The sequence below is a fragment of the Herpailurus yagouaroundi genome, unplaced genomic scaffold (assembly GCF_014898765.1).
Source record: "Herpailurus yagouaroundi ecotype Mexico unplaced genomic scaffold, PumYag 77, whole genome shotgun sequence".
NCBI classification, from domain to species: domain Eukaryota; kingdom Metazoa; phylum Chordata; class Mammalia; order Carnivora; family Felidae; genus Herpailurus; species Herpailurus yagouaroundi.
Genome location: NW_024412388.1, coordinates 88,678,753 through 88,700,125, shown reverse-complemented (window position 1 = coordinate 88,700,125; position 21,373 = coordinate 88,678,753). Strand labels below are relative to the sequence as shown.

Genomic DNA, 21,373 nt, shown 5'->3' with positions numbered 1-21,373 from the left:
AAAACGTCCCCATAATTGTAATATTCATTGATTTAAGAGCCACTGTGCTATATATACTATGTCAGAAAATATTTTCAACCATTACATTTACATTTTCATGTAATATTAGACAACATTAAAACTATGGCATCATAGAGTATTTAGTGATATGGTGAACACCTCATAATGTAACTATGAAGTTAAATTAAGAAAGAACTAGAAATTCCCATGACAAGTGTTATCCTATTTGTACACTAAAGAAAAATATAAATACGAATTATTTCTTGGTGGTATAACTCAGATGATTTCCTTCCTTTTAATATGTATACCTGCTTTCCAAATTTTCTATATTGAGCATGCCACTATTCTATAAAATATGAGAATTCCATGCTGTTTAAGAAAACTCTTAATTTCCCTCCTTGCCATCCTGGCTCAGAAGAACAATATATAAGGATTACACAGGCACTGTGACTGCATAGGTAAGAAGATGTTTCCTCATGTCATTATGAATCATCTGATGTAGTAGTTCTTCTAAAGTTTCACCCTCCCAGTTGCCATTTGTGAACTGATGAATAATGTCATTATGTTTAGGCAGGGAAGGAAAGGATGAGAGGAAACAAAGGCTTCCAAGGCCCTATCACAGACTATTAGTTTCAGACTATTATGAGAACTTCCTCCCATCCTTCCTCCACTTTATTCTTGTAAATGACGCCAGAGTCTCTTCCGAGGCATCAGGACTTTACCCCACAATTCTTCTTTAACATTTCATTAGCATTTCCCCTTTATGGAAGTTGCCCATCACCATATTGAAAAGGCAAACAAAACTTCTGCCTGGATTTACTTTGAAATGACTCTAAAGTGAGTAAGAGTCTATATTCTAATACAGTAATTAACATGGAACACAAAGACTTCATGATCATAATTAGAGAATTTCATTAACCTTGAAATCAGTGGCATAAAACAGACATGATAACTTAATGCATCCAAAGGGACATCATTATAAGCATACTTCTTAGGGCTTGTTTGCATATTTTCCATCTGAAGACTGCTTACCTATGCAGTGTTGATCTTGAATCAGACAACTCTTTAGTTCAATCTATAATAACAAGGTCATAAACTATATTCCTATTTTCTTACCTTGATTCATCCAGTAAAATATTTATTGTGGCTCATAAAGTTGCTGTTCCTCTCTTACTGTTACATGTAGTAATTTGGATTTGTTTTTGTTTCTATTCTTATTTTGTTTAAAGGTACATGGGAAACAATGATGCTATGTGCTTCCCAATGTTTTAAGACTTTGATAAATAATATTATATATATGGAGTGTGCTTTTATAAAATCTTAAGGAAAATAGCCACAGTAAAATTCCACAAACATTTTATTCAGAAATTTAGTTTAATTTTCTCATTACCTGTATTTTTAAGTTAATGCTTTGTTCAGGGTGAAATTTTGCTAGTGTAGCATTTTAAACCTCTTGGTATTTGTTACACATCTTTGGACTTTGCTTCAATTTACTGTTTTAGCACTTTTTGAGAAGTAATCTCATTGCACTGGAACAAAATTGTTGCACATTTAAGGTCCCACCTGCAGGAATTAACACTCCACAGAAATCATCATTACTTAGCTATAGTTCTCAACATTTGATGTGTCGATTAACCCAGATTTTCCAGATGTTTGAAAAGAAGCAGCAGCTTGGCCCCAAAATTAGGTCAGAATTTCTTGTATAGTTCTTTAAACTGCTCAGGGAGAAATACTTAAATAACTCAGGATTGCTTACTTTGTATTTACATGAGAAATGAAATCATTTTATAAAAAGGATTAACTCCAGCTGAAATGATAAAATCTAAATGCAGTTCTAACTACATCAACTAACTTTAAATAATTTTAATGTTGAAAAGCTTAGGCATTTTCTTTAGTCATGCTTAAGAGTTCAGAGAGAGTCCTAGAATTCTTTTTAGCTCAGGGTCCTGCCCCCAAAGAAGGCACTGTCACTTAGACAGGTGTTAAGTTAGAGAACGTTATAGCATTAGAAATATGTCCAAAACAATTTTTCCCTATGCAAATGAAGAAATGTAATGTAAGTAAAGTATGGTGAAAACTTGTAAATCTTCCCTTTGACTGTACAAATATGTGGTTCTAACTTCTAGAAAAATGGCTAAAATCATCATTTAAACTTAATTCAACTTAGAATCTTTATTATTATTTTTTTTAACTTTAGGGGAAACTTGGTGTTCCAGGATTACCAGGATATCCAGGAAGACAAGGTCCAAAGGTAAAACAATTAGCTTGATGTTTATAGTTTATCAACATTTTGTAGAAATTAATCATACGTAATGGTTTGTAACACAGAGATGATAAATCCTTAAAATATAATTTCACAAGGGAAAGACATCAGGTTTGTGAGTGCCTGGTATACAAGGAGCTCCGGGAGCCTAGGTGATTATGGACTGGAGTATTTTAGCAGACAGTGTCATAAAAGGAAGACATTGTCAGCTACTTCCTTGTAATTGGAATCAGGACTATTCCAGAGTGACATACTACTATATCTAGAAGTTATAAAGGGGATGATCAATGATGGATAACGGTTTTTGATTTCATTTCTAGTACCCTAAGGGTTTGAATTTCCACTTGCTGCCTTTAAAAAAAATTACAATACATCTTTCATCATCTTTCTCTTCCCTCTTTTCCCCAGTATTTGTTTCCTAGGGCTACTGTAACAAATTTCTACAAACCTGGTGACTTAAAACAACAAAGATTTACTCTGTTATGGTTCTGGAGACCAGAAGCCCAATAAAATCAAGGTGTCAGCAGGGCCCCAGTCCCTCCAAAAGCTCTAGGCTAGAGTCTCTCCTTGTCTCTTCCAGCTTCTAGTAAACCAGGGCAGTCCGTGGTTTGTCTCTGCATAGCTCTGCCATCTCCACATGGCCTTTTTTTTCTCTCTGTCATCTCTTCTGTCTCTTATAAAGACACTTGTCTTTGCATTTAGGGACCACATGATCTCATTTCAAGATCCTTAACTTAACCTACACTTACAAAGACCTCTTTTTCCAAATAAGGCAACATTCAACATGTTCCAGAGATTTGAATATCAGATATATGGATTTGGGGCCACCATCTGATCCACTACAGAACTAAAATTTTATTTTAACTATTTGAAATATACATATTTTAAGCATAAAAATAGATGGTTTTAAAAATAGATGTTTACCCTGGTGTGCTAATTTTCCTCAAGCTAATCTTAAAACTTTGTCAAGGCTGCACTTCTTGCATTGACTAGTTAATTAAAGTCGTTAAATAAATTAATACATACATTTTGGTTTCTACTATTAAAATACTTATATGCCCATGAGACAGACTATCTATCTATCCATCTACCTTTCAATCTGTCTCTGTTTGACCCATTCAGGCTTGACAGGAATCGTATATAAAGATAAATCCTGTTTATATAATAATCTCCAAACATATTTATTAATAAGTTCCCCAGATAATCATTGGGAAACCAGAATGTCCTTCCTCTTGACAAATGTGAACTGCATGTACTTATGTTCACTCATTGTCCTGTGATGACACTGTATTAGGCTTGCTATGTGGTTTTGTCTTATAAATTTTCATTGAGTTTCTAGAAAATGTGGAATCCCTTGTATAGTAAGAGGTAAACATAATGCTTTGAGCTTTTCATCTGTGACTTAAAAATAACACATGCATCATTTAAAGGTTTCTAGCTACATTTAGAATGCTTATTAGTAAGTTTTACCTTTTAGATATTGTCTCTAATACACTGCCCCGTCTCTTAGCTACCTTCCTTTCAAATGTCAAGCATTTTCACAAGTATTATGAGTGAAAAAAAAAAACAACATTCACTGCATAACCCACAACTTTAAGCTATCATTAGATTGCTTGATGAGTTCTTGATATAATTAGGAAATTGAATTGCAATTGTGCTATTTTGATTTAAAAACAGAAAACTATCATATTACTTGAAGGCTTAGCACAATATTCTTTTATTTGACATTCTTATTTCCTTCTGTTTTTCCTATGACAATACTCTGTTCATTATTCTTTGAGTTATTTTTATTAACAAAATGCACCAGAGTGACTGGAGAGAAATGTTTCTTCCTAGAGAAATCAAACATTTTTCTTCTTTACTCCTTAACCAAAATGTCTGAAACCTTGGTTTTTATTTTTTCATATTACTGTTCTTCACAATAACTGTTTTTATGATCAAAAATGATTAACGTTTCTTAGTTCTAAAACAAAAAATGATGGTCTCATCAAAGACCAAAGATATCTTCACATTTTTTTCCTATGTGGAATCTAATGAATTTTGAATATATTTAAATCTATATTGCACTAAAAGTGAAATTCAACTGCTAATCTCTTAAGCAGTTTAAGGACTATAGTTAGACAATATAATTTATTTAATATCTTACTAGCAATGTAAATCACAATGGGTATTTGAAAGTTGCACCATCATTGGTACTATAAAAAGATAGATCACTACTTCAAAAAGTAAATCTGTTTTAATGTAGGATTCTTTATATTTAAAACAGCATTCAAATAATTTTGTAAGTTTCACAATTGGTGAGCCAATTTTACCATTAATCTTTGACTTTTCAGCCTTTCATTTGCTGTTTGTTTTTTCCATTTAAAAACCTATAATTCCTGAGGTGCCTGTGTGGCCCACTTGGTTAAGCATCCTACTTCAGCTCAGGTCATGATCTCACAGTTAATGAGTTCAAGCCCCTCACTGGGCCCTGTGCTGACAGCTCAGAGCCTGGAGCCTGCTTCAGAGTCTGTCTCTCTCTCTCTCTCTCTCTCTCTGCCTCTCCCCTGCTAGCTCTCACTCTCTCTCTTTCTCTCTCTCTCTCAAAAATGAATAAACATTAAAAATAAAATAAAGTAAAAACCTATCATGGAAATTTTATATTTTGGTGATAACTCCTTATGTGAGAAAAGAAGAATATGCCTTTATATTACAAACTATTTAGTTGATGGATTGGGCATTTTTGTTTTTTTCTCATAAATTGCCTAGAGCAGAAACTTACATAAGAAAATAAATTTTATAACAATAAAATTGATGCATAGAGCAATTTGTTTGAATGGAGTCTCTACAAATGTGATTAGTTATCTATTCTATTCAAGACAGAAATGAATATTTGTTCACAGATAAAATCTGGTAGAGTAGGTTATTTCCATATTGGATTCTACTCACTTGTCAAATTCCTAGAGTAGTCCCATAGTAATCCTCTACCCGATCTAACTTCTCATTCTGCATAGAGAAAAAGGCTTTGAAAGCCCTTCAAAAAACATAATTTGCAGACATTATTTCCCCATTATGTGAATATTACATGTCCTAACAATTGTCCTCAGGTGAATCACATAGTAACCTCTATAGATATGAATTAGAATATATTGGGAAATGGGTCATAAAAAGAAGCTCAGCAGTGCATACAATGGATAATTGTTTTGGCCATTAGCTCCCATAAGGCTTCACATACAACTTTCTCCTGGAGGAAATATACATTGATATCTATTATATACATCACCTGGAGGAATTGTTAAAGATGCAGATTCCTGGGTTCTTCTGCTAGAGAGAGAAATCTGCAGTGGGATTTGACAATCCACATTATTAGGAATTACTCTGAATTATCATGAAATGGAGGGGACACTTATCACTTAGATAAATATTATTTTAGGGGTAATTTAATCCAAATGAATGGAAAGAAAAGCAAGAAATATATTCAAGTCAAAGGAAGGTTTTGTTATATCTCCCTTAACACATGGGAAAGTATGTAAAATCTGAATGTCTACTACTCTGCTGGATATTTTATACATTATTGCATTTAATTCATAAAGTGGTCTGAATAGGAAAAGTGAGTATTTGGAAGCACACACTTTCCAAAGTCTCATAGTTAGCACATTGAGGAGAAAAGATCTGAACTTTAATCTGTTCTGTTTCATGATATGATAAAGCAAACCAGTCACAGTCATGTTCAAAGGAATCTGAAAACAGATAAAAATCTGGAATATGCACAAGATGAAATGGGGGACTATATTATATTCCATCTGTAAAATGTGACTGTGGATGAAGTATGAAGCTTTCACTGTGCCTATTACACCTTTAAACAACTAATACTTATTGTTATCTATCATTATCATTTGTATACCTTGCCTTCCTTTATTCTAATCGCCCACAAAGTCAAAGTACCTATAAGATGTGGGTGAGTGTCCTCATTTTGCAGAAAAACTATGCTTGGAGAGGATAAGTAATGTACCCAACTTAGGTGAATGTATGATAAACATAAGTTATGAATTTATGCCTTTGGAATTCCAAAAACAGGACTTTAATGCTGGACTGCCTGACTTAAACTCTCAGCTAGGTTTAACCACATTCAAACATCAAGCAGAAAGATGGAAGAAGATTTTTAGCCTTTATGATTTGATTCAATTCTAAAGGTGTAAAAATATTAAATTAAAGGTTTCAAATATATAAATACAACAATGTTAATTTAGGGAAATTTTTATAAAATTCTTATTTTAATATTTATTCATGCTCATGAAAAATAAGATTTTTCTTCCAAGTTGAAGCAAGTGTGTAGAATTGTAAGTCAAAATTATTTTATATAGTGTTCTCTAATTGCTATTTTCTAATATGAGAAATGATACTTGGTTCATTATTTTAAAGTGAAAAACTAAAATGTATTTTATCAATTCATGCTTTCACTGCTTCCAGGATTTCAGATGTTACTGTAAGTTCATTTTCCTAAAGGCCTGCAGCTTGTGTCTAAAAACGTTAGTTACCATACTCATTGTTTATTATTTTTATTTTTGTAGGGTTCCACTGGATTTCCTGGGTTTCCAGGTGCCAATGGAGAGAAAGGTGCACGGGTATGGTATAGAAGTCTATTGTCCTGGACTATCTCATACAAATGTTCTTGCCTGAGTACCTGTCTTTCAGCACCTGACTCATGATTCGCTGTGATATGCTGCCTACTGAAACTGTTTGAACTGTCTTTGGCAGGGTGTAGCTGGCAAACCAGGACCTCGGGGTCAACGTGGCCCAACGGTGGGTGGCTTTATTTAAAATAATATTTTTTTTTTTTGGATTTAATGTTTCAAGATAAGTTTCTTCAAAAATAAAAACAGATTCTGTGCTTTCGGGTGTGCCTGACACTTGATCGGTTTCATCTTTTGCTCTCGTATGCAGGGTCCTCGAGGTTCAAGAGGTGCGAGAGGTCCCACGGGGAAACCTGGTCCAAAGGTATTAGAAGTACTTGTTCTATCATGGATAGAACTGGAGGGTATTATGCTAAGTGAAGTAAGTCAGTCAGTCAGAGAAAGACAGTTATCATATGTTCTCACTCATGTGTGGAATTTGAGAAAGTTAGCAGAAGACCATGGGGGAAGGAAAGGGAAAAAAATAGTTACAAAGAGAGAGGGAGGCAAACCATAAGAGACTCTTAAATACAGAGAACAAACTGAGGAATGATGTGAGGGGCAGGGAAGAGGGGAAAATGGGTGATGGGCATTGAGGAGGCACTTGTTGGGATGAGCACTGGGTGTTGTAAGCGATGAATCATGGGAATCTACTCCCGAAGCCAAAAGCACGCTGTGTACTCTACAGTGTGTTAGCTAACTTGACAATAAATTATATTAAAAAAAAAAAAAAGAAGTATTCTATTTGCGTTTGCTGTAAGTTCCTCTTCCAGAGGACAAATGCTATCAGAAGGAATCAAAACTGATTTTTCTTTTTTTCTCTTTTCTTTTTTTATTTTTGATAGGGTACTTCAGGTGGTGATGGCCCTCCTGGCCCTCCTGGTGAAAGAGTACGTATGATACAGGATACAGTAACATAAAATAAATATTAATATTTTGCAAGTATTTAAATTTCTGGGAAAAAGTACATGTGTCTGCAAATACATGTACACAGAAATTTGCAAAATCTATTCAGAATTTAAAAGTTCTTATTTTTTAATTTACTTCTTAAAAAATCTTAATCACTTATGTGCTACCAATTTTGTTATAGAAATGAGAGAATTAATGTGCATAATTGCCCTATGATGTCTCTCAAACTCAAGCCAAATAAAATTTTTTTGAATATCCATATGACACCTATGCCTTCTCCTTCAGTCCTCCTGTGTTCCCTGTTGATATTCATTTTGTCCATAGAGCTGGAAGCAACATTATGCTGGTAAAAGGCAAGCTCCCAGTAGCCATTAAGTCAGAATCGATATACATTCAAATCAAGATAAAACATCTATTCCAGTAAATAGAAAAACTATTTAGTAAATTGATTTTCAATTGATATAAAATAAAGCTAAATATACATGAGTAAGCATGCCCTTTATTTGTTTTCTTTTGGCAAAATAAAGCATTTTTGTAGCCAGAGTTTTTGAAAGTGATCTTCTTGAATTTTAAATATTCAATCTGTATTACTGTTAAAGAAATTAGACTCCTTTCTGAATATTCTATAACAATGTTTAGTATTATGCAGTTATAGTAATATATTTTTGTATATTATTATTTGAAATTTATAATAGATGTTTCACAAAGAGAAAACTGAAATACCCCATGATATGTAACTTAAAACTGAGAATAAGTAATTTTTTGGAATGAAGTTTCTATTTGTGACAGAAATGTCAGTAGATAAGACTTAAGAATAAACATTTAATTATAGTTGTTTCAAAGCTTTGGTTCATATTAAAGTAAACTTTCTTGCTAAATATCTCTCACTACTGATGAACTATTCCCAAATTAAGTCCATCCTGTACATTTTAAAATCATAAATAACATACACATTTTAAAAATGTGATGGTCAAAATAATCTTAATAAGATGATGCAATTTAATTAAAATGGCTAAATCATTAAATGGAATAGAACCACTTGACAAATTATAGCAAAACTAGGAGTTTTGTTTTTAAAGCATAAACTATTTTTCTTTCATATTTTGTTTCTGCATTCCAAAATGTCATGATCAACCATATATATTCACAATTTTGGAACATAACAGTGTGACCCAACAGCATGATTACTCGTAATTGTAAAAATACTTTGAGAGTAAGGAAAGTGTATTTTGAAGCTTAAAGTAGAGGTTATTATAAAAAAAAAATTAAGTAAGCTGGAAACCATTTTTAAATAGCATTCATACATTTTAAATATACAAGACATACTTCCTATATTCTGCATAGTTGATGAAACCTTTTCTCCCTAACATATCCTCATTTTCTCCAAAGAATTTTATATATCATAAACTATTTGGTTATGTCTTAGGCATAGTTGAAGAATGATAGAAATGATATTACCAAATATTTTCTTTAAAATAAATAACTTGGGAAGTTTAGGGGGAGAGTTTTATAGTACTATTGAACTAGAATTGGAAATACCTATTTTTGCCCATTTCAATGGACTTCTTTAACAATATATTTGCTTATAAATATATATATATATAGTATTATATGTACTTATTATGTACATGTTGTAGGATATTTTAAATATATACTATTATATATTTACTAATTAGGATACTCTGCAGCTTAAATATAATAATTCCTCATACTCATGATTTGCGGATCATGGATGCCTATTATTAAAGACTTAGTTAAGACAGCTTTTAGTTGTTCTAAGATTACCAGATTTAGCAAAAGCCAAAAAACAACAACAATAAAAAATGAAATAAAATAAAAAGACTTAAGGCACCCAATTAAATTTGAATTTTTACATGAACAACAGAATAGTTTGTGGTATAAGTATGTCCTTTGCAATATTGGGGAATATTATTATTCATTATTTATCTCAAATTCAAACTTCACTAGGTACTTGGTTTTTATCTGGCAACACTTACTGGGTTCCAACACTGTCTTTACACTGAGTATGTATTTTCCACATCACCTGGAAATTATTTTCATTAATATGGAAGGACTATGTCAACACTTTCTTGTGGAATTTTATACATGTCCACTTTTTCTTCTATGTATTCTGTAGAGAAGTGATTTTTGAATTTTTTTTTCCTTAAAGAAATTTAAATCCAAAATCAAATTTTGGTTGAAAAGGAGCAGAAATTTAGAAGGCAAAGAAACTACATATTAAGGAATTAGAAAAATAGAGCTTGCTACATAGCCTAAAAAATAATATTTAAAAAAAATTTATATTTAAAATTGTTTTAAATGTTTAATTTTGAGAGACAGAGACAGAGCATAAGCAGGGAAGGAGCAATGAGAGAGAGAGAGAGAGAGAGAGAGAGAGACAGACAGACAGACAGACAGACAGACACAGAATCTGAAGCAGGCTTCAGGCTCTGACCTGTCAGCACAGAGCCCGATGTGGTGCTCACAAACTGTGAGATCATGACCTGACCCGAAGTCGGATGCTTAGCCGACTGAGCTACCCCAGAACCCCCTATTATTTTATATTTAAAATAAAACTTTGTTTATAATATTAAGTTATTATTATATATATTTAAGAATGATAGTTTCATACTTCAATGAGAGTACCAAAATTTGTAAGTCCCAAAGGTTGCCCAGTGTTTTTGGTAATTACACTGTGATATCTATTTATTTAATGACATATTGAACTTTGAAGTTTCTTTTTGATTTTAAGATAAGATGCTGGTAATAGCAATAATTTGTGCTGATTTCTGAACTAGCATTGGCTTAAAAATGATAATGAAATTTCCCTTGGAAAGGCTAAACTGATAAACTGAAAAGAGTAAAGACCAATTTTAGCAAACTTCATTTTTTATTTAAATATAAATAAATCCTATTCTAGTTGAGTTATTTAAGAAATACTATTTATATTATGTTCCATTATATATATATATATATATTTCTTTTGGAAACATAATTATTATGTTCTGGGAACATAAAGGATTATCTTCACCAATTATTTTGCTGTCACTATAATAGGGTCTATTTACTGCATTTTAAATTTATATTAATATAAGTATTGAATAATAATGTTGATTAAAGATTAAGTTAAAACAGTATTATAAATGTATTTTTAGACTGAATGTTAATGAGAAAAATAATACAATAAAGCGTTTTTTTCTCTGATCTACAAAAGAATTTTATATATGAGTAAAATGAGATATTGGCATCTTCCAAAATACATTGTAAATGTAGAAATTAGTTAAAGGTCTTTCTGAATTAGTCACTTATTTTTTCCTTTACTTTTGTATGACTGGAATCAGAACATTTATAGAGTCAATTTTAAAAATAATTTTTTGGGGGTGGCTAGGGAATTGAATTATTCTGTCCCAAGGATGTTTCCAACTAATGTTAAAAGTATGGAGCTTCTTGATACATCTATGTTCTGCTCACTTTATTATGAATTCTAAATATTTACAGTGCTCATGATTTAAGGCCATTGGTGTGTGGTTTTGAGTACTGAATAAGGTGAAAAATCATGCATTTAACTTTTAGATTAGCTTACATTATCTTGTTACATTACTGTAGTTCTGTCATGATGATGAAGAAGCTGTATGCTATATTGTGTTTCATCTGTAGAAATAAACTGTAAAGTATATTCTTAAATTTCTCCACTGCTTTTTATTTTCAGGGCCCTCAAGGACCTCAGGGTCCAGTTGGATTCCCTGGACCTAAAGGTCCTCCTGTAAGTACCAGAGTTTTTCTTTATTTCTTCATTTGACAATGTTTTAAAATTTTCAAGAGTCACAGTTTATATTTTAAGTAATTTTTAGATGCAAATATTGATGAAAATTCTAATAAAAATAAATTGCAATTGGTGACGTCAAAGAATGTACATTTTTCAATTTATGACGTTTATTGAATGTTTCTGACATAACCCAAATAGATCTTCATAAAGATTCTTGCAAAGTACATCAAAGACATGAACAACCTGGATGTTATTCTCTCAAATACTCCTCCACTGCAGTGCATATTACTGATGGCATTAAAAATCGTTACTGCATCTTAAATATTTGTTACATCAGAACTTCTCTTTTGTCTTCCATCATCCAATGTATCCTTCAAAATATCACTTCCTAAACATTCTCTGGCATTCTGACATTACTTACATTTCATTGTAATTTGTTTATTTGTATTTATTATTTTTGTCTATAATCCGTGCTTTTAAAAAAAATAATGATAGGGGCGCCTGGGTGGCGCAGTCGGTTAAGCGTCCGACTTCAGCCAGGTCACGATCTCGCGGTCCGTGAGTTCGAGCCCCGCGTCAGGCTCTGGGCTGATGGCTCAGAGCCTGGAGCCTGTTTCCGATTCTGTGTCTCCCTCTCTCTCTGCCCCTCCCCCGTTCATGCTCTGTCTCTCTCTGTCCCAAAAATAAATAAAAAACGTTGAAAAAAAAATTAAAAAAAAATAATGATAATCCTTTCTGAATTATATCCCTTTTATAAAATTTGCTCATTCAAGTATCTTCACAAAGTTAATGGAAATCCTTTATTTCCACACTTAAATGTATATGGGAATATCAGACATGCTCATTGCTCAGTTGTTTTATTTTTCTTTTCTTAGTAACCTACTCAGTTTATTTATGAGAACTAGAATCAACTTAATCACTGGTTTAGTCCCTTCTGGCTGCTATAACAAAAAACAAACAAACAAGCAAACAAACAAAGCACACAATGTTGTTTACCCACAGAGACTAGATAGCTTATAAACAACAGAAGTTTATTTCGCACAGTTCTAGATGCCAGAAGTTCTAGCTCAGGGAGCCAGCATGGTCAGGTGGGGGCCCTTTTTCAGGTAACAGGGCAGAAGGGGCTAGGAAGCTCTTGGAGTCTCTTTCTTAAGTCACTGATCTCATTTATGAGGGGTCTACCTTCATGACTTAAACACCTACCCATGGCCCAACTTACTAACATTGCCTCTGAGGGTTAGGATTTCAACATCATGAATTAGGCATTTCAATGTGAATTTCAATACGAACTTCCAGGCCATAGCACCCACATGTCTAAGGAAGTTGTTCTCAAAGTGTGGTCCTTGGACCAGAACATCAGTACTACCTGGGGTTTGTTAGACATACAGTCTTCTCCCTACATCACTCAGCTAACTCAGAACTCTAAGAGAGGGGCCCAGTCTGTTTAACAAATTCTCCAGATAGTTCTGATGCATGCTAAAGTTTGTGAGCCACTCTTCTAGTCTACATTTGACAATGCTGTCTAAACTTTAATGTGCATACAAATTATTTTGGTATCTTGGTAAAAATGGTGATTTGGGGGCATCTGGGTGGCTTAGTCGGTTAATCATCTGACTTCAGCTCAGGTCATGATGTCACAGCTAATGGATTCGAGCCTTGCATTGGACTCTGCGCTGATAGCTCAGAGCCTGGAGCCTGCTTCAGATTCTGTGTCTCCCTCTCTCTGTCTCTGCTCCTTCCCTGCTCATGCTCTTTCTCTCTCTCTCTCAAAAATAAATAAACATTAAAAAAATGTAGATTTGATTCAGTAGGCCTGGAGTGAGTCATGAGTCTTGAAGTTACTAACAAAGGTCCAGGTGATGCCAATACTGTGCTCCTAGGCCATATTTTAAGTAACAAAGCTCAAAAATATTTTGGCTGAAAATATAACTAACATAGTTTGAATATGATTTACTCAGCAGGAAACAAAGTATAGCTAAATTTTCAGTTAATAATTTGAGAACCAAATGTTTTTTCATTATAATGATACAAATAACTAAATCATTACTAGTAGTTTTACTCACATCCTGGATATTTTCATTTAGAGGCTCACTGATATATATTTTTTGACTGGATGTTCTAAATTGATTTTGAACTGAGTCTTTTTGACAAAACCACAGCATGCATCCTGTATGAAGAAATGTGAGACTATTTATATATGCCAGTATTTCAAAAAATTCTATATTCCAGTTCTCTATTTTCTAATAATTATAGTTAACCAAATATAGTCCAATAGTAGTCTTGTATAAAGGAACAATTTGGAAAATTCTGAATTAAGATGTTAAAATTTTAAATAAATGTTGCATCTGGTTACATTATACTTTCAAGCATGTTGAAAATAATTTATAACTAAATGCATATGGTCTCCAACTTCTTATTGAGTTTGAATAACCCTCTATTTCCACTGATAACTTTCACATTTGACTTTAGCTCACAGGTTTAAAAATGAATTATTTATCATTAAAAGCAACTTTTTTTATTTTATTTAAATCCAAGTTAGTTAACATCTAGTGAATAATGGTTTCAGGGTTAGAATTTAGTGATTCATCACTTACATATAACATCCAGTGCTCATCCCAACAAGTGCCCTCCATAATGCCCATCATCCATTCAGTCTATCCCCCCATCCAACACCCCTCCAGCAACCCTCAGTTTGTTCTCTGACGAAATACTGGCTTAAAGTAAATATTACATGTTGAAGCAATCTCTTATTTTTTGCAATAATTTTAGACACTGTTTGAAATATTATTCTAACGGTTTTGCTTTATTACTGTGAACACATCAAGAAAGGATTGTTATCTGTATTATAGTATTATGAAAGGATTAATGTAAAGAGCTAGTATTAAATACAGGGTAAGATTGATACTACTTGTATATAATGTTGTTTACCCACTATCTCAGTTGCGTTCCAAATGTAATATTGTCATGCAACGTTTCACATGTAGAGAAGTGAAAATACAGTTCCAAGAAATGATTTCATACATAAGACATTTTTCATAAGTATTTTGAAGCCATGTGCATGCATAGATCATTGTTTAGCAACATAAAATCCAGTGATATGTATAACTTCCACATTATCATACCGTTTATATTTGCACAGATTGCACAGATTGCTAAGAATTGTTTCCTTCATATAATGTAATTTTATTGTCAAAGAAAGCCATTTGACCCACTTTTCCTCAGACTTTTTCAGTTCATTCTCTCATGTATCTTTCAACAAGTTTTGAGCCATTAATCAAGCATGCATTTTGTCTCTAAGAAGCATTAAAAGTGTAGTAAATGCCTACACTTGAGAAGCATGCCATCTAGTTGGAGAGACACGACACTATTCAGGAACATTGCTTTCACTGCTAAACAAAATGATTTTTATACACTGTTTCTCTGTCAAGTGAAACATTAGAGCATGAAATAAAAGTACCTATTATTTCTCTGGTATGCAGTTTTATAACATTTTTAGGACAGAAATGCCTTCATCTCTTGGATATGGAAGGAAGAAATTGAGTGGAGGGATAGAGCCAAGCTTCTTTTCCTGCCTATTAATTGGTTCATCTTCATTGTAATCAGAAAATGTGCATATGTTTTTATATATAAATTTACATAGATATACATTCACAAATGTTATTTATTGAGTGCTTAAAATGTTCATGTTTAGAGTCTGTTAACCTCATGCTAATGTCAGCATATAGTTACCCCATTTAAGAAAAATTTTAACTTGAGGTGATTAAGACTTATAACTATTATAAGATACAGTCTATTTATAGAAGACAAAAAATCAAAACTCCTTGCCAATGGGAGGTAAAAAAAAAATAGCCTTAACATTTACTTAGTAAGTGTCTTTTCACAGATTACCTTGCTGTATATGCACACCCTCATTTAGATAAATTTGTTGCCACTGCCCTTCAACGACATCAAAGGGGCAGTATTTTTTGACCAATAAAATTATGATTTTAAAATTAATGCCATGAGTAGTTAATCCACTTTCTTTTATTGGATAGACTATTGAGCCATTATGATTATTTAGAATTAATCACTTAATATTTGGAATATATACTTAAAGAACACTGTTCCCTCAGGATATGTAGGAAAGCCATTAAAAATCGTGTTGCAGTCACCCCTAGGTGATGTCATTTTGATCTAAGATCAAATTTAACAGTTTTAAAAGGTTATAATATTTTGCAATAAAAGTATAATCTATATGTCTCAAACTAGCAAATATAAGATAGTGAACATTTATACTTACAGATTTGTAAGAAAACATATAAATGGCTTGTGCTGATGGCAAAACACATAATTTGAGAGGCATTTTAGTATGGGCGGGGGAAAAGCCTGCTACATATTTATTATCCTTTAGTGGTCACTCTCTGTGTCTTTATTTAAAACTTTTACTAGTTCCCCCAATTGGTAGCACATTTATTCCTATATGTATCAAAATAATAATAAAGTACAAAATGTGTCCTTATTTACTGTTTTGAAATACTGAACCCGCATGAAGTCTACTAGCAATTAACTACTTATTTCTGCGTTTCACCTTTAAACAGAGGGCAAAGCTAAATCTTAGATTACTGTACACATAGTGCCTAAGACCTAGATCTGTAATATATGGCTTTGAAAGAAGAAATGTTTAAATGATGGCCGAAAATGTTTTCGGGCCTTGGTTAAAAGCATTCCAGTTTTGGTCTTTTCGGAGGATGGCACTGGAATCACTCAGGTGATCCTGGGAGACATGAGCAAATCACTGAGCGAACAATAATCCTGTGAAATGTCATAATAACAGTCATTAACTAGAGCTGCTAATTCACATGGCAACCAGTGTGTCAATAAAGATGAGATCAGGGACAGAGCTGGTACCGTCAGGAAGCCTTCCTCCTGAGGTGTTATAGCCAATGTAGAAAAAAGTCTTACTCCTGGGGAACAAAGCCATCAGTGAAAAGAATCTCATTTTTTTAATATTAAATATAATTTATTGTCAAATTGGTTTCCATAAACACCCAGTGTTCATCCCAACAGGTGCCCTCCTCAACGCCCATCACCCACTTTCCCCTCTTCCCTAAGCACCCCCCCCCCATCAACCCTCAGTTTGTTCTCAGTATTTAAGAGTCTCTTATGGTTTGAAACAAACCTTTTTTCTAACTCAGCATTAAAAAGCATTGACAATTTGAAAATAGAGTTTTGTAAACAATCTATTTTTAAGATAGATTTATTTAAATAATTAACATACAGTGAGAGGTATGTGTGTTACCATTTAAAAAGTTATTAAAATGGGGGCGCCTGGGTGGCTCAGTCGGTTAAGTGCCCGACCGGCTCAGGTCATGATCTTGCGGTCTGTGGGTTCAAGCCCCATGTCAGGGTCTGTGCTCTCAGCTCAGAGCCTGGAGCCTACTTTGGATTCTGTGTCTCCCTCTCTTTCTCTGCCCCTCTCCTGCTCATGCTCTATCTCTCTGTGTCTCTTAAAAATAAATAAATGTCAAAAAATTTTAAAAAGTTATTAAAATGATCATTTCTTTCATTTCTCCAGAGGGTGAGAATATTTCCGCCTATACCTATTAAATCTGTTTTGAAATCTGACCCCAATACTTAATGGTTTCTGAGTAGGGTGAAGGATCCATAATGCAGACTAAAGAAGCAATCTATTTCTACTAAGTATCTAAAACACAGGAACCACACAGAGTTGTTTGCTTTAAGTACTTAGTTAATTGCTTCATTTATTTCTTTGGTCATGACACAAGACAGCATCCCTTAGAGAAAGTGATAACATGGTAGATTTGCTGTCCAGTGCTTAATAAAAATGATGTGTTCAGGAGGATATTTAAGAAAACCAACTGGGAAAATTTGGCCCCAATGACACCTAAAATTGAGCAAACCTTACCCTGTTTCCTTTACTTGAAGAAATTGAGAGAGTGTAATTTGGAAGTTTGTGTTTCTTTTCATTCTTATCAGGTAGAAGCTCAGACCACCACTAGAGGACACTATCTTTCTATTGTACAAATATTGATGCACAGGAAATTGAATTACAAACAGAGCACCAAAAAGAGGGGAAAATGTTCATTTGTCAAGTACTGAAGAATTAACCTTTTTGTAAAAATTTTAAAAATCTATATGAATGTTTTTTTAAAAAAGAGATGCTAATGAAATCATTTAAATGTAAAATGTTCATATTGGAATTACACAGTTTTCTCTTGGTCACAGTTACAGATAGAATTACCCCAAAAGAGATATACACACATACTACTGTATGTAAGATCAACAGAACATCGAAATGTATATAATGAAAATATGATGATAAAATTGTCCAACATATACATTTAAACTATAAAACAATTCAATAAATATTTGTGACATAAGGTGTTTAATATTTCTGATTTCAGGGACCACCTGGGAAGGATGGCCTGCCAGGACACCCTGGACAACGTGGAGAGACTGTAAGTGACCTCATTCTTTTGATTGAAATTTTCCATCCCTGGCTCCTCATCATCTCACAGAAAGCTACTTTATTATTAATAGTTCCTTTACTAGGTTAAGGGCAATGGAGAAATTAATTTCATTGAAATTTTATTTTATATATATAGAGAGAGACCCAAATTTGTATCCAGCTACAAATGAATATACTTAAGGATGGAGGTGTTACTTGATTTGATTGTCCTTACTGTCAATAGTAGCACTTTGGGGATGAGTTTAGGGAGAAGACCCCATTATCATTTGGACACCTCTGCAAGGTTGTTGACCTTGACCCTTTCACAGAAGTATTTGTTTATAGATATATTCCATCCAACCCTATCACCCTTCCACTCCCTAACAGAAATACATTATACTTAACCATGCAAATAATGCATTCTTCTGTGTAGAACAAAGGGATGAAATATTTTCTGATGTTGAAACCATAAGGCTATAATTAGGTTGAAACTATCTCAAATGCATCCTCTCACCTCAAGTAGGAAAATGTAAATGAAAAAAAAATGTATCTGAATTTTATTTTAAAATTATGAGGAATATAACATTAAATAAATGTCTGAACAAATTCTGTGAATAGCAATGATTTGGACAGGGGAAACTGACACTTTAAGCACAGTTTGAGGCTGCTGGTGGGTTTGTTTATTTATTCTGCCACTGTTACAAAATCATGTGTCTGGCTTTTGCACTGGGATGTTAGTCTAATCAGAAGTTATCATAGCTTAGCACATTTCCTTGGAATCAATGCTTGGATTGCACCATTGATTAATTTTATCCAGATTTCTTAAGGAAATCACAGCACAGACCAGCTTTGACGATGTGATTCAAAGTCATTTTAGGGCATGCAGCCAGCATGAAGACATATTTGGAGTTGTATCGAGTGTACACACAGCAACAAATCTGAAAAAAGGATGATTTTCTGCGTAGGATAAACAATCTATCAGCAGCAACTCAATTCCAGTTTTGCTCACCAACCAACGATTCTTAGTGTAGCAACTTCTTAATTTTAGTCAGATTGTAAACTTCAAAGTCTTAGATTTCAAAAGCAGAATCAAATATGATTTAGTGAGACCAAAGAGTAAAATTGTTTGGGTTTCCTCTGGGGAATTACATCTGCATGAGGAGCATAAAATAAACCTTTTAATGAAGAATCCATACCCTGATTTGCAAATGTATTCTCCAATCTTGCAGTCAGTCATTTTTAACTAAGTCATTGTGTAGCTATGTCATGGGAGTGACTCTAGAATGTTTTCAAAATGTCTTTTGGGGAAGGGATACCTAGAGAGCGGCTATTGTAAAATCCCTTTCGTCTTCAATTTAATCAAGACCTCTGTTTCTATCCAAAGGAACTATATTATATATAACATTTAAATTTAAGCAAAGAGGACAAATAGCATATTAAGTAGTGATTCTAAGATGAATGTTCTCACCTAGCAGTTTCTTATAGACAAAGGTTAGAATTACTTCTAGAAAATTGTATTCCTGATTTCAAATCCACTTTTAAGAGCAATAGTGAATCAAACTATGGTCAGGAACCTTTTTTTCTCACCTTGTTATGTGCTGATGGGGATTCAAAGGATTGCATTGTACAAGAAAGAGTCAGAATCTAGAGAAACCATATTTTGCTGTATATGTGTCACCTTATTTTGAAGAAGAAATTCTTTTGTTATATTGAGATTTGTCTCTAGTAAGAAAAACTTGAAGTTTCATCTGACGTTTTATAATTCAAAGCTTTTTAAGGCCACTGGTAATAATAAGAAATAATTTCTATTATACTGAAACAACCCAAATTTGTCTCCAAAACACACTGCCAAATTCCCACAGTGATCCTAAGATTAACTTAGTCTCTTACAGATTATCAGAATGCAAATGAACATTTTTCTTGGGTCTTACCGCAGATGCAATGTGGCAAATTGATCTCAGTTTTCAGGAACTTTGAAAAACATAATTTAACTTGTAATTCTAAAATTAAATGGCAAGTGTAGTCTTATTAGATGACAATATTGAACAAGCACACTCCATTGTGAACTATAAAATTTTCTTGTACATGGTTTATTTGTGTCACATTTATTAGATATTTGCAAACACTCTGAATGTTTTAAATGAGCAGACATCGACACTATGCTGTCCCCCATCTCCTCCCAAATCCGTCACCCACTCAGATGTGCTAACATCTCTCTCCCTTTCCACATTGTTTGCAGAATTTCCCCAATTAAACATTGATTTTTAATCAATTGATTTTCACCATTAATTATTTATTGCAATTGTTTTTTCATGTACTGTTCTTGTTCTCACAGTTACTAAAAAAAAAAAAACTTGCAAGACTAATTTTTTTTTTGAAGTTCACAATTGCATTTACATCTTCATGTCAAATTTACTGATCAGAAATTGGGAGAAGGGTAATCTATAATCTAGACAGAGGGAACAGGCTATGCAAATATGTGGTATAGGGCTATTTAGGGAAAGGCTAGAAAATCAGCACGGCTAAACTTTAAGACATATTTTCAAAGCAGAGAGGTAGCTAGAGTGACAGCCTAGATCCAGATTGTTTAGAAGTTGGTAATGGATGTTGCACGATATGTACTTAATAACGAGTTGATTAGATTTGCTTTAGTGAGATGGTGACGCTAGCCAAAGTGGACGAGTGTGTGAACCTGACCTGAAAAGCTGAGTGGTCAAGGACAATGGTGACTACAGTTTGAATAAAAACAGGTCTCCTCCACAAGAGAGAAGAAGCCGCATTTGAGAGAGGTTCTAAGATGACACAGTAGGATGAATGATGGAGTCTGAGGACTGAAGGGAAGCCTGGGATACCTAGTCTCTCTGCTAGTAATAAGAGAACACAGGAGGAAAATCAAAGGAGAGTATTCATTTAGTGAGCTCCCTGTTGAGACTATAAAGTTGAGGAGAGAGTGTGAGGTACAATTAGAAATGCCCAGTAAGCACTTAGAGAGTTATAGGGTTTGACACAGATTAGAGATTGAGGAAGAGTTTGTTGCAGAGGAGTTCATCAACATATAAGTAACAACAGTGGTCCAGAGGTTTATTGAGATAATCTAGGAGTAGATAGAGTGTGGGAATAAACCCTGTGAACAAATCGGTAAGAGGAACAGCAAGCTGTTATCTGTCAATGGGAAAGAAACATGTATATATACATACACATCATACACACATGTATATGGTATGCTGATATGTATATATATGTGTGTGTGTGTGTAAATTTCCAAACCAATAACTTGAAAAAAAGTTAAATTACTAAATAAAATCTACAATATATTCTCCTTATATTAATTTGTC

At 33.4% G+C, this 21,373-nt stretch overlaps 1 protein-coding gene across 10 annotated transcripts in view; it reads left to right on the top strand.

The window, feature by feature from the left end:
• The window catches only part of COL11A1 (collagen type XI alpha 1 chain), a 225,856-nt gene that overhangs the window by 130,582 nt on the left and 73,901 nt on the right, over positions 1–21,373 (top strand). For all 10 annotated transcript variants that reach the window (XM_040471126.1, XM_040471135.1, XM_040471133.1 and 7 more), the window contains 7 exons: positions 2,198–2,251; positions 6,814–6,867; positions 7,001–7,045; positions 7,187–7,240; positions 7,761–7,805; positions 11,534–11,587; positions 17,995–18,048. In XM_040471126.1, the coding sequence (XP_040327060.1) occupies positions 2,198–2,251; positions 6,814–6,867; positions 7,001–7,045; positions 7,187–7,240; positions 7,761–7,805; positions 11,534–11,587; positions 17,995–18,048 (360 nt within the window). The remainder of the gene's footprint in view (positions 1–2,197; positions 2,252–6,813; positions 6,868–7,000; positions 7,046–7,186; positions 7,241–7,760; positions 7,806–11,533; positions 11,588–17,994; positions 18,049–21,373) is intronic.